The sequence below is a fragment of the Schistocerca gregaria genome, chromosome 1, assembly GCF_023897955.1.
Source record: "Schistocerca gregaria isolate iqSchGreg1 chromosome 1, iqSchGreg1.2, whole genome shotgun sequence".
Lineage (NCBI taxonomy): Eukaryota > Metazoa > Arthropoda > Insecta > Orthoptera > Acrididae > Schistocerca > Schistocerca gregaria.
Genome location: NC_064920.1, coordinates 331,770,737 through 331,785,551, shown reverse-complemented (window position 1 = coordinate 331,785,551; position 14,815 = coordinate 331,770,737). Strand labels below are relative to the sequence as shown.

Here is a 14,815-nt window from a genome sequence, read left to right as displayed (position 1 = left end):
AAGGCTTTACTGTTTCTGCATACTACTAACAGGTGACAATACTGGATGTAAAATTAAAATTGTATATCTTTGAAAATGCAGATAATGGGTTGTGCTTGTACTGTGGTTTCCCTTTTTTGTAGCATAATAATCACAATTTAGGCTTTATCTAATAGTATAACATTTCCCCATAAAAAGACCATCTATCTTTCATGAAGCAAAACACGTCTTCACTGTTTTCTCCAGAGTCTCAGATGCAGTTTTAAATATTTTATTTGTAAAAAATGAATTGATCATTGAAAGCATAAGATTTGTAGGTTTGAAACAATATGAAGTGGTATAGCATTAAATACACTGGTCTAATACCGGGTCCCAGTGTTGTGATCACGTAGTATGACAGAATACAATGGCTTTAATATATTCTACATTGTGTTCTTTGAAGGGCTTAGAATGCTTCTGATTCGAAACACCACTCTCTCCTCGTTGGAGCATATTGTCAAAATTGGCTATCATTTGTGGGTGTGATCCATATATTTCCTTTATCCATTTAGTGTGTTTTGACATACTCCTCCATGCTATTCATCCTCTCTCTCTCTCTCTCTCTCTCTCTCTCTCTCTCTCTCTCTCTCTCTCTCTCTCTGTCTGATTATTCATTCAATTTGTACTGGATCGTTTGTTCGATTGATGTTTCTGATTCAAGAATGATTTGGAAATTATATGAGTGGATACAACTATTTTATTACAGGAATCTGATATCAACAGATAATTAGTTTCCAAACTGAGACTCTCTGATGATTGCTTTCATTTGTCATGAATTGTTAAGTGTCAACATTTCACATGTGATAACTGAATGTGAAAGGAAGCAAGGACATGGTAAGCACAAATGAATGAAAGTGTCCCTAAAATGTCAGTATATGAAAGAAAAATTGAGACCAGCAGCAATGAACTGATTGTAATATAGTATTTTATTTACAAAAATCCATAATGATCACATGCTCATTTAAGGAATATGTTTCCTTTATTAATAAATATAATATTCTAAGTGTACCGTTACTGTTTTCACAAATCTCTCTCCATCTCCAATGTACTACTTTGTTCTCATTTCAAGCATATAAATGAAACACATGAATATGTCATAAATTTTATTTAAAGACTGAGAAGAAGTGCAAGAAAATAAATGGTGATAGAACAAGAGAATAATTAAAATTCCAAAGAAGGCTGTTTAATAATTCACGAATGCAATATACTGGCATAAATTGCTTACAGATGAATGGAAAAATTGGTGGAAATTGACCTCAGGAAGGAAATGTAGGTATATGCAATGAAAAGAATGGCAAACCTATGTTTATATAGCATTTGTAAATCTGGAGAAAACTTTGACAATATTGACTGGGTTACACTCTTTGAAATTTTAGGTTCCTCCATAGATGATCTAGTGCACTTTGGATCCAGTGCTAATGCACACCCATCTGCTGAACATCCTTCTGCTGTCATACAGTTTATGGTTCTTTTGTCATCTTCAGGTGTTCTCTTTGCAGATAGGTCCATAGATCTTTCTCATGGTTTTCCATTCAAAGATCAGCAGGTTCTCTTAATTTTCTTCTTATTTTTGTCCCATATAACACCACCAATACAACCCTTTCAGACTTTTTAGTTTGGTCTTAACTGGCAGATTTTTGTCAACGTTATCTGCTTCAGACTGAATCCAATTCTGTGAACTGGTTCTTTTGTCTTGTTATGCTCAGTTGCTATGACAACACCTAATATCTTCTTATCTTGTTTTCGGTTCAGAATTCCTGTTTTCTTCTGTCCTTTCACACAGGTCACCACGTTCTAACACTTTGGATGACTTAAAGTGGTGAAGTATGTGTGTAAACTCCCACTTCTTTAATGATACGACCTACTTGAGATGGTAAGCCAATGTTTCTTGCTGGTTAGCATGCTACTGCAACTTCCTTTTCTCTTCTTCTCTGAAGTATATCTGCTAGGAACAGGAATTTCTGAAGGCTCTTTCTACTTCCAAAAATAATCAGATGTACGCAGTTTATTTTGCTTCATTTCATGACATATATTTGAACATGAAATTTTTACAAAACGCATTCACCACATCAACAAACACTATCAAGTAAGTCTCTTCACGTGTCCAAAGGTTAAAAAACAGAGTTCATTTACACATAAGAAAAGGTTGGCTTAAAACCCAAGTTCATTCTCATTCTGAATCTGAACACACGTCTTATCCTCTCCATGTCCAAAATGAACAATAATCAACAATATTTGAACTGTTCTTTTTTTTCCACTACAACAGTCAAAGTTATAAAACAGCACAGAATACAAAAACACTCCTTGTTCCTTCACTACGGCTTCCATGGCGCAACCAGCAAACAATTGTTGATGCCGTTTGACCGCCATATCTATGGTCTTCTTATTACACACTTTGGACCTGCGCAGACAGACAGGCAACTCACAGTAGATAGGCTCTCTCACACTTATATTTAAAGTATCATGTGTTCGAGTCGGTAGAAGGCTGAGTGATTCTAGAATTTACACAGAAATTCTCTAAGCACTACAATGTCAGTAGTATATTATATAACAAGACATCAGTGGTTCATGTGGTAGAGGGTGGAACTCAGTATGAAGGCAGTTGACTCTGACTGTGTGGTGTTAGTATATGTGTGTATCTTTTACTGCAGATAGAAAACAGACACCTTTAATGACAGTGTATATTGTGTGTAGGTAAATCACAATTGTGACAGTGCCATTCGAAAAACAATTACCATGTGATGTAAAAGCAAAAATCGGTATGTAAAATGAAATGGGACACTCTAATCATCAAATTGTCAAGAAGTTGAGCTATTCAAGTACAGTGATTGATAATTTCGTTAGATTGGCGTCAGGATATGGACAGAACAGAAAATATGGGCAGAGTAGAAAATTATCTGAAGCATAGAAAGGGTTACTTTTGCATAAAGCAAGCGCCACAAACTGATATTCTTCTCAACTTGTTACTGACTTAATGTTGCCACTAACTGCCAAATGTGTATGACAAATTTTGTCACATAGCAAACATCTTGCATTCAAGAAATGACTGTGGAAACCCACTCTAACACCCAAACATAAACAGGCTGGAATGGAGTGTATTGAAAAACATGCATCATGAACTTCACATTGAGATAAAGTGATCTTCAGTGATGAGAAGTAGTTTAGGTGGTCAGTATGGATTTCAATATTATTGGCATGATCTGAGAACGGAGCAGCAGGTAAGAAGTCAAAGAAATTTTGATGGTGGAAATGTTATGATTTGGGCAGCTCCTACGATAGAGATAAGTCACAAGTTCCTTGGCTGAACACTAGAATCATCTCTGACATGTACGATAAGATGCTATAGACAGAGTTGATTAGAATGTATGAGGACTTAGGGGACGAAAGTCTAATGTTTTATCAAGATAATGCATCTGTGTATGTTTCTGGTTTGAAGATAAAGATATCGATGCCTTGGCCTGGCCTGCACGTAGCATAGATTAGAACCACATGCAAAACCTTTGTGGAATACCAGCAAGGTGTGTTATCGCAATGGAAGTCAATTTGAGGTCGTATATGAGCTGAAAAGAACAGCACAAAAAGAGAGGCTGACAATTTTGCTGCAACTGTCACCGACTCTAACAAAATCAATGCCAAAGAGAATTGCTGAGATAGTTAGCAAGAACAAAGATTGGACAAAGTACTAACAGTGCAGTAACACAACAGGACAGTGGGTGCCTTTATACCAATTTCCACCCAGGAAATGCGGATGCCTTATGCAGTTACTCATGTTATGAAAGAAACTATGTAATTCTGTCTTGATTGTTTGTCTTATATGTATTTACTACTTTCATAGCAAATCCAATAAATGTGTGGTTCAGCTTTTGTACTATTACCTTTGTGGTACCATGCCTTTATACTGATTTCTACTACTATAGTGAGACATGACATTGTCTTGCTGTTTGCACTGACTCTCTTCATTTGGATTAACAAACAGTCACTCACTACAAATACTGTTCCATGTTCATGCCTTCCATTCTCGCTGCAGCCTCCATAAAAGAAATTACTGATTCTCTTGTAGGTTCCTTCTCGATACCATGTAGTTTCTTGTAATGCTGAGACAACAACTTGATATTCCTCCAACTCTGACACTGAAATTTTGACAGACCTCTAACATTCTATGTGCTGACTTCTTAACTAACCTGTCTAGCTTCCATCCTTTTCTGGGGCATGCTTGTAAGATTTTTGGTATTTATAAATGCCCCCTGGTGACGTTACTGGCACTGCGCAGGTCTCTGCTCCTGGGCTAGCAGGATTTGCTCTCAGGATTTTTCCCCCAGGAGAATGGATTTCTCTACACTTCCCCCTGCCTTATAGAAGACAATAGAAACTTTTGAAATGTGTTGCTAAGGCAGGATGGGATTAGATGGCTAGATCTAATAACTGATGAGGCTGTACTGATTCAGGTGAGCTGCATCAAACCGTGTTTGTACTGTATACAACAAAACAGATTTTTGATTTTGTTCCCTTGCATGTCACTCAAGATGCCCTGGGCTATGTGCCCTGTTCCTTACTGTAAGACTAAATGGCCCCACTCTGTAAGCATCATGCTGTGTATTTACTATTTCCTGCTTATAATGAGGGAGGTGTGGTTAATTATCAGAGCCTTAGTTGTTGCATGAAAGTGATAACAAAATGGTGGTCCAGAGGCAATGTGTCTAATTCTAAGTGTCACTGTAAATCTTCATTTCAAACTCTAGAAGTGGTTGCAAAAATTTTGCAGAAAATTACTGATACTGCAGAAATGTCTTATCAGGCAGATTTCACTACTGTCAGGTGTTAAACATACATCTTATCCTTCTGTACTTCAGTTTTTTCATCTGAAAGACATTACTTCCATTTGATAAAGAAATGAGAGTTAAGAATTGTGAGAAGCTTTAAAAATATTGTGCCTGGTGAACTTTATTATACAATGTATTTTAAGAGTGATGAGGCTCGATTTCACCTTCCGGACTGTATGACCCAAACAGGCTTTGATCTTAGCTGCACCACTATTCATATTTTTCAAACAACTTTTTCTTTTCATTTTTGTATCCTGAAAATAAAATTTTTGTCTTAGAAGCAGAATTTTGTTAGCTATTTTTCTGTCTTCTCTACCTTTGCAATTTGTTTCAGTGTGGAATAGTTTCCTATAAATATAGATATTTATTATTTACTCTCCATCAAGATGAAAGTAACTGAAATATAGAGATTTCACACTACCATTTATATGATCAGTAATTAGCCAGATTATTATCTGTTATTTGCCATTATGGGAATGGCATCTTTGTCAGACCAAGCTCCAGTTTGTCAGATATATGAGCATCAAAACTTTTACACACATTTTGGTTAAGAATAACTTTTCTGTGGAACCATGAAATATTGTGTGGAAGTAAATTTGTTGAAATTTTAGTGTAATAATTGAAACACAAATTAATCCAAATATGGATGCATAACAAATTATTTCTTTATTATATTTGAAGAGCTATGATCTTTAAGCCAACCTCCCATTTGATGACAGCTTTATTTCCTGTATATTAATGGTGAATTGTTTTGCTTGGCAAGTGATGATCAGTTTCCTTTCACAGATTAAGTTACATAGAGAAGTAGTATATCATCTTTATGACATATTGTTATGTTTTGTCATGTTATTAAATGTACCTGATATTGTCCTAATTTAGAAATGCATTAAAACTTTGAAACTAAACACTTTTAGATGTGTTTTGTGTTCTTCTTTACAGGATTTACTCCTTGGTGACCCTAGTAAAGCTCGAGAGAAATTTGGTTGGAAACCAAAAGTCAGTTTCAAAGTAAGGTTAAAGCTGTTAAATTTACATATTGTCATAGTTAGATGTTACAATGAAAACATTCCAAAAATACCTTTTTTGTGAGCCATAATTTACACAAAAAGTTTGATTTTTCCAGGTACAATTTAACATTTGTTATGTAAGCAATGATTACAGTTTACACATCATGTAAAAATGACTGACTGCTTTCCTACCAAAGCATTTTACTCCTTCCCTAATATACAGTTCATGCAGTCTTAGTTGTAGTATAGTCCTTTCTAATATCTTTACTTGTGGAAAGGGTAGACTGAAATGTGATGAAATATATAAAAAATGATTCTTTCAAAAATGTTGCTTCTGTTATTAGTGTTCCAGCAGGTATGGGAGAGCTCTATAGTTGCCACATCTAACTATGAGAAGTAGATGGTGAAGGCCCTCCACATTTTTCTTGACATACCATGTTAAAGATTCACACCTGATATCATGTACTTGTTCAGTTTGAACAAATATGGCTTTCTAAGTATATTGGGCCAAGGCTTTATTTCAGAATTTCTAAATTTCTTTGACCTGACCAGACTCTCAGATGAACTTTATTTTGGTTATGTTATTTCTTATCCGAAGACGTGATACAAATATGTCAGGAATGTAATGCAAGAGACCAGAATGGGACCCTCCAGTGCAAACTTTCTTATGTTTGTATAAGCGATAGCAGCTGGAGACTTTTGATACAAGGAGTCACCTCCATTCCGCCAACAACTTTTTCAAAGAGGGTGAAGGAGAAGACACAGATTTGAATCACTTTCTTGCCCTTGGGTCGGAAACTGTTCCGAAAGGCACAAAAATCAATAATGTTCAATGGCTTGAGATTGCAGTAGGCAATGGAAACAACTGCATTAAAGAACAAAAGGTGTATACACAGGACATGTGGCCTGTAATTGAAAAAGTGTCATAATGATTTCTCCATTGGGAAAAATATGCTGGATTTGTCCTGCATTAGGACCTCCAGGAGGGTACTGCGAAGGAGGAGGTAACCATGAGAAAAAGACTGATTAACAAATAAAAGAATAACATTATATGAATCAGAGTGTGGAATATCATAAATTAGAATGTTGTAGGAAAACTATAAAATCTGAAAAGGAAATTCAAAGACTGGCTTTAGATATAATGGGGAGTCATTAAGGTGAAATTGAAAGAAGATAAGTATTTTCTGCTCAGTTGAATATAGGGTAATATCAACAGTAGCACAAAATGGTATAACAATAGTGGTTTAGTTATAATAAGAAGGTGGTTCAGAGAGTGAGCTACTATGAATAGTTCAGTGACAGTGTTGTTCTTGTCAGAACTGACAGCAAAGCAAAACTGATGACAATAGCTCAGGTACATATGCTTATGTCACAAGCAGAAAATGGAATAGACAGAGAATGTATATGAGGATTGAAAAGATTAGTAGGTTTTATGAAGATGACAATAACAATTATTTGATGCCTGGCAAAAAAGATTAGGGTTTGTGTGAAAGAAATGGTACTAGGTTCAGAGAAACAAAAGCTTAATATTGTGTAATTTAAATGAACTATTCACTGAATTCAAAAAAGAAAACCCTGACATTAAAATTGAAAGGTCGAAATTTTACAAGTTTTTGGAGCGGCATCTGCCACCCACGATGTTTGTTTGTATCATCAGATTGTAAAGTTGATGATTCTCCTCGTGTTGTCGAGGGTGACTGTTTTTGGACTTTTGAAGGTTTTTGGTCTTTTCAAGGTTTTTGGTCTTTTCACTGTTTCAAAATGCTTTTTCCCTCCTCACACATGTTTGCTTTTTGTATTCTGGTCACTTTTTTGGATTTGACCTCCACTTTCCAAATTTTACAGAAGTGGAGGCCATTTGGTGAAAGGCACCTTACTGTGGTGCACTACCTCTCCATTGTGTGCTGTTACCTTTTGCATTTACCAGTCAAATGGATCTACCTCTGCATCCAAAATCCAGCATGGTAGCATGTCCATTGTGGTGGGATTGTCATGTACCCTCTTGTTGGTAGCACCTTCACAATGCAGGGATTGCACTGCCAATGCCTGAGCTGTGACCTCCATGTGTTAGCCAAGGAGTAACTGCCTGTCCAATTTGGGGTACTGGGACTTCAGCCAATGGCTACTGTGCCAGGTGGCCTTTGCCTTGGCAAGGTGATACTCAGGGGGAGAGCCTCTGATCGGAGTGAATGGCATCGGGACGCATGATCCACAATGAAAAGTATTGAACTTAATGGTGGGCATGCCAACACAGCCATCTCATCAATCAGGAACAGTGATTTTAATGTAGACATTTACAATTCAATGTCATTTCTGTCATTCACCATGCCTCAAGACGAGAGCTGGGCAAAGAGAAATGGAAATGGACAGTTTGCCGCGATCTTGGATTGTTTCCACACTGACAGTGGCTCTTTTGCTTCAATGAAGCCAATGTTTTTTGTTGAAAATAATGAAGATCGGTTTGAGGAGTTTGGAGCAGTAGAAAAGATGAGAAATGGATCTTTTGCTGACCAAAACATCACACATGCTTCAGGCCTGTGTCAAGTTAGGAGATATACCAGTCATTTCTTCCCATAACAAGCTCAATAGAAATCATGGTGTTAACTAATTTGGCACAGTGTGGAGTCCATTTTGTTCGCCACATGCAGGAGGTATTCAAGGATAACAAAGCGGACACTGGAGCTTTTATCCTAGCCCTAACTGGCAACATGTTGCAAAGAAGGTCAAAGTCATGGTTTGTAGATGTCATTGCAGACCTTATTTTCATCCTGCAATGAGATGTTTTAAGTGCCAAAGGTTCAGACACATGTGCTTCAACTGTGCTAATGAGGCTATCTGTAGAGCACGTGGATGGGCGTCCCACGAGGGCGTCCCTTGTGACCAACCCCCTCAGTGTGTCAACTGTCCACAACTGGATCCCCCTTGTTCACTGCAATGCTTAGTGTTTGAGGGAGAAGAAATTTCAGGAGTCTAAAATGCTTGACCACCTGTCTTATCGACATGCAAGGAAAAAGTTTTAAAGAATTCTTCTGACTAATTATGGTCTCCAATTTTGTGACTGTAATGTCACAGTCCGCACTTCATGCAATGACAGTGTCTTGCACGCGACACCTCAAGGCCTTGTTCTTATTCCACAGCCTGCCCTCTAGGTGGAGGAGAGAGCATCAGCTCCTTCATCCTCACACTATCGGTGCAGCCAGAGATGCCAGTCATCCTCTGGCATCAGAGACAAGGACATTTGTCAACATGCCCCCTCTCAAGACAAGGACCAGCAGCCACAAACTGCAGGCCAAAGAAAAGTACAGTTCTCTTCGTTCCTAGAAGATAAAGTGGGGAAATAATCACAGCCAACCCTGCAGCAGTCGAGCCTGTGCACATGGATGACGGATTGCATGCAGTCAGGTGCACCATGACCTTGTAAGAAGGTAATCACATCCGTATTTTCCATTTGACACTTTCTCAGACCTAACACCAAAGCTCATTCAATGGAACTGAGCTGTTAGAGTTGCTGACACAGCTCCCTGCCCCCTTCCTCTTACTAGGAGACTTTAACGCCCATAATCCTCAGTGGAGTCGCGACACTGTCTCACAGATGCTGAGTATTAGAACACCTCCTTTCAGAATTGGGCGTCTGCCTGTTCAATACTGGAGCTGCAACCCATTTCAGTGTAGCTCATGGAACATTTTCAGCTATTGATCTTGCAGGTTGCAGTCTGAGTATCTTACCCCTGATTCAGTGGTGCACCACAATCTTTGTGACAGCTACCATTTTCCTATTGTTCTCGTACTCTACACTCACAGACATCTAAAAGATGCTACACGATGGTCACTTCAGAAAGCTGATTGGCGAGCTTTCTCCTGTGCAGCCACTTTTGCACTATTTGTGTGATGGCTATCGACATTGTTGATACTATTACTCATGCTGCAGCAGCAATGATAACCTACTCCTCCTGTTCATCTTGATGACTGCCGGTGCCATGGTGGTCTGAAGACAGCCACAGCTATCAGGGAATGCCGCAGGGTGCTTCAACAGCATGAGCACCATCCTTCTATGGATAATGTAATAACATTCAAGAGACTACAGGTGAAATTGATATTTTTAATTAAAAAAAAGGAAGCAGGAATGTGAGTAGCATGTCTCAACTATGCATTTCCACATTCCATCGTCCCAAGTATGGACTAAACTGTCCTGCATTTGTGGCCATCTACCACCCACGGTGGTTCCTGGCATCCGTGTCAATGACAACATCTGCACTGACCCTATGGTACTTGCCGAATGTTTTGTGGCACACTTCACTAAAGTGTCCACTTGCAATAATTACCGTCCTCATTTCCTGGCCCAGAAACACCTTATTGAGTGCCACCTACTGTCTTTCCATGCACATTTTAATGAATATGAGCTTTGATCCCTGGACATGACAAAATCCACAACCAAATGCTCAAACATCTTCGTGCCAACAGCATGAAACACATCTTCTGGCGTTTTATTCACATTAGGCAGGAGGGAGTATTTCCCTTTCAGCAGGGGGAAGGTATTTTTATTCATGTCCTAAAACCGGTAAGCGACGCATATATTTTAACTAACTACTAGCCAATCTCCCTAACGAATGGGCTGTGTAAGCTAACCGAACAAATGGTCAACTGCTGTCTTTGTTGATGTCTTTAAGCCAGATGGCATATATTATGATCACAAAGTGGCCTTCGGGCTGTCTGGTCCACCACAGATACCTGCTCCCCCCCCCCCCCCCCCCCCCCCCTGCCCCTGCCCCTGGGGGCCCACAGTCCTTTTGTGGGTACGTGTGTGGTGTGCACGTTGCCTCAAGCTATTGCAGTCTCCTTTCCTTTCCTTTGAAGGCTGCATTACCATCCCTGTTCCTCTTCCTCCCCCTCCTTGCTCCTTTGTCCCTGCCCCCTCTTTTCCCTCTTAGTGGACTTCTTTATGTCCACTAGGCTATCCTCCTGTCTTTGTTTTGGTCTGTGCTATTGTTTAGTTTGCTGTTTTCATCTCCTTTTTGACATTTTTGGTCCTCTTGGGGTTTGACCACCATTTCCAAAAAATTTCCGCTCAGTGTGAGCCATTTGGGGATGAACTCCCTACCCAGCTTCCATGGTGCAGGTTCCTCTACCCGTCCCCTCCCCTTCCCTTTGCACCCTGGCCCCCACTCCTGTTAAGGTCACCAGCACGGTTGCCAGTCCATATGGTGGGTCTGTTTAGTACCCACTTGGCTGAGCTCCCTGAAACCACAGGGATCACTCTACTAGTACCTGAGTTGTTAACGCCTCATGTATGCCCAGGAGTCGATGCTCATCGTTTGGGGCACCAGAAGTCCTGGCAATGGACACTGTGCCAGACGGCCCTTGCTGTGACTGGGTGGTGCCCATGGAGCGAGCCCCTGATCATAGTGGGGGATACTAGGGTGGATGCCTTGCACAAGAAGTGACAAAAGCTTTACCATCCTGACCATTCTGTGGCTGTCTCTAAGAGTGGTAGCAGACGTGACACTCCTCCTTCTGATCCTTCGGCTTTCCTTCCCTGGCCACCCCCTGGGAGGAGGGGCAAAGTTTCTGGCTTAGGTTGAAATTTTTCCCTTGGTACGTGGTTTGTACCAGGACGGATGGCGGTAGTTTTGCAATGACCGAGCCTTTGTTTTTCGTGGAGACAATTGAAGATAAGTATGGCGAAGTTGAATCGATGAGTAAAATGCGGTATGGTGCATTGCTCAGCAAAACATCTTGTGCTGCCCAATCTCATGCTCTGTATGCTTGTGACCATCTCAGTGACGTCCCAATCTTTGTCATGCCCCACCAATCTTTGAACTCAGTACAGGGAATTATTTTCCACCGAGATCTTGTTCTGCAAACTGACGAGGAGCTCCCTGCTATGTGCAGCGAGGCCCTCCAAACAATCACATCGCTACGGGTGCCTTTATCCTGGCCTTCGAGGGGGATGTCCTCCCTGAGAAGGTCAAGGTGATGGTGTATCGGTGTGATGTAAAACCTTATATTCCACCACTGATAAGATGTTTTAAATGCTTAAGTTTTGGACACATGTCTTCCCGCTGCACCACTGATCCCTTCTGTGGCAACTGTGCGCATCCCCTCCATGAGGGGAGTGCCTGTGCTCCTCTGCCAATGTGTGTAAATTGTAATGGACAGCATTCTCCACACTCGCCTACATGCCCAGTGTTTGTGAAAGGCAGAAGAATTCAAGAGTACAGAACCTTAGATCGGCTCATCTACACTGAGGCTCGTAAAAAATATGACCTGCTCCATCCCGTGTCTGTGACCTCTACTTTTGCTTCAATTATGTCCATTGCCCCTCCTACCCCGTCCTCTTCCCAGCCCCACCCCATTCACCCCATGCCTTCAGCCTCCTCCTCCTCCTCCTCCTCCTCCTCCTCCTCCTCCTCCTCCTCCTCCTCCCCCCCTCCCCCCTCCTTCCCCCTCTCTCCCACACCCTCCCCCTTACCCTCCCCCTTACCCTCTCCCACTCCCCCTCCCCTCAGTACCCACACCCACCCCTTTGGGTGCTGCTCCCCCTCCCGCACCGGAGAAGTGCTCCCCTCGTACGGCGGCCGCCGGTACTGGAGCTCCCTCCCAGGATTCCTCTTACCAGCACCATCCTGAAAGGCGATCTAGTGCTCCACATCAGCAGTGTGATCCGTGGCTGGTGGGCGCCAAGATGCCTGGTGTAATTCCATGCCTGCCCTCGCTGAAGTCTGCCCTTCTCTTCCTTCCAAAGAGAAGAAGCAGAAACAAGGGCAAGGCCTCTCTGGTACCCCCCTGAGGTGCGGCCTTCCCCTCCTACAGTCAATGAACCAAGGTGTCTGACCCCACCTATATGGATATTACCCCATCCTTATCGGTGACGGATAGCGACTCGGTGGCATGACCGGCTCTGGTACAATCACTTCCACTTTGGACTCCAGCTTGAGAATCCTCCAGTGGAATTGTATTGGATATTTGCGTCACCTTCCGGAGATGCAGCCCCTTCTTTCCTTCTACTCTGCCGCTTGTATTGTGCTCCAGGAGACCCATTTTGTCAATTCTTACTCACCGACCCTTCGCGGATTCCATGCTTCCTGTCTGAAGAGAATTGGCCCCTTGCGGGCTTCTGGTGGTGTTTGCACCTTGGTCCGCAAGTACATTGTTAGTAAATGGGTTCCCCTCCATACCACTCTGGAAGCGATTGCTTTCAATGTCCATCTGGCCACTCCAGTCTGTAATCTTTACCTCCCAACTGACAGGCTGCCCACATCCCATGCCCTCACCACCCTTCTTCAACAACTCCCTTCCTGTTATTAGGGGACTTTAATGCTCAGAACCCTCTTTGAGGTAGTCATACAACTACTGCCCTGGGCAGGACAGTTGAAGCTGTTCTGGCAGGGCTTGTCCTTTGTTTAATAAACACAGGTGCTCCCACACACGGCACTTTCTCAACCATTGACCTCTCCATCTGCAGTTCGGCCTTCTTCCCTCCATTGAATGGGGTGTCCACAATGACTTATCTGACAGCGACCATTACCTGATTGTTTTGACCTTCCTTCAGTGTCTCTCACTCCGTCACCTTCCCAGGTGGGCCCCCTCTAAGGCTGATTGGGGTGCCTTCTCCTCTGCTCCCATTCCCCCTGTATAGCCTCACGACAGTGTTGATAAATCTACTCAGACCTTGACTGCCTCCATCCTTTCAGCAGTTGTTTCAGCAATCCCTTCTTCTTCTTCTTCTTCTTCTTCTTCTTCTTCTTCAGGTTGCCCCTGCCAGAAGATGGTCTCTTGGTGGACTCTGGAAATTGCTGCGGCCATAAAAGACTGCCACCGTTCTCTTCAACACTTCAGGCGGCACCCTTCTACTGCTCTTCTTCTGGTCTTTTAACGACTCTGCGCCAGGGCCCGCTACTTAATCAAATTTCAGAAACGGATTTGCTGGGAAAAATATGTAGCTGCCATAAGACACCACACCCCCTCTTCACAAGTCAGGGCGAAACGCCGGCAAATTTTTGGCCGCCATCCTCCCACCGGGGTTGCAGGAATTTCTGTGAATGGTGTTGTCATTACCAATCTGGACTTTGTGGCAGAAAATCTTTCTCAACACTTTGATCATGCTTCGGCATCGGCTCAGCATCCACCCACGTTTCTTCTCCTGAAAGTGTGTTCAGAGTGACTGCCTTTGTCTTTTGTTTCTTGCTGTTCAGAACCATATAATGACCCATTTAGCGAGTGGGAATTTGCCAGCACCCTCACCCTTTGTCCTGACACAGCTCCTGGACTGGATCGGATACAGAATCAAATGCTCCAACACTTATCGGTGGCTGGCCACCATCGTATATTGACCTCCTTCAACTGTCTGTGGGGTGGGGTGTATTTCCTGCCCAGTGGTAGGAAAGCATTGTTGTTCTGGTGTTGAATCCATGGAAGCCGCCCCTTCAGTTGGATAGCTACCGTCCAATTAGACTTACTAACACCCTCTGCAAGCTCCTTGAACGCATGGTGAGTTGGCGGCTGTTTTGGATCCTGGAATCCCGCGACCTTTTGTCATCAAATCAAAGTGGTTTTTGCTGTGGCCGCTCTATGGTGGGTGACTTGGTACACCTAGAGTCTGCTATCCAGTCGGCTTTTGCCCATCGGCAACATCTCCTTGTCGTCTTCTTTGATCTGCATAAAGCTTATGACACCACCTGGTGCCACCACATCCTCACGACCCTTCACGAACTGGGCCTTCGTGGCGCTCTGCTCGTTTTTATCTGTAATTTTCTTTCTTGTCACTCTTTTCGGGTCCAGGTTGGCTCCTCCTACAGCTCTCCCCATTGGCAAGAAAATGGGGTTCCACAGGGTTCCGTGCTGAGTGTCCCTCTCTTTCTCATAGCCTGCAGAACGCCGTCTACAGGGGGCAATCTGTCGGGCCCACTCATGGAGTCTCTCCCATGGCTTTCAGTTTTCGGGGTCAAGACTTGTGTCGTGCATTTCTGCCGT

The 14,815-nt window shown here is 42.3% G+C and overlaps 1 protein-coding gene across 3 annotated transcripts in view; it reads left to right on the top strand.

The window, feature by feature from the left end:
• LOC126344094 (GDP-mannose 4,6 dehydratase) overlaps nt 1-14,815 on the top strand; it is an 84,821-nt gene that overhangs the window by 53,767 nt on the left and 16,239 nt on the right. For 2 of the 3 annotated variants that reach the window (XM_050001993.1, XM_050001995.1), the window contains exon 6: nt 5,778-5,846. The exons of the other annotated variant lie outside the window; for it this stretch is intronic. In XM_050001993.1, the coding sequence (XP_049857950.1) occupies nt 5,778-5,846 (69 nt within the window). The remainder of the gene's footprint in view (nt 1-5,777; nt 5,847-14,815) is intronic. 3 annotated transcript variants of the gene reach the window in all.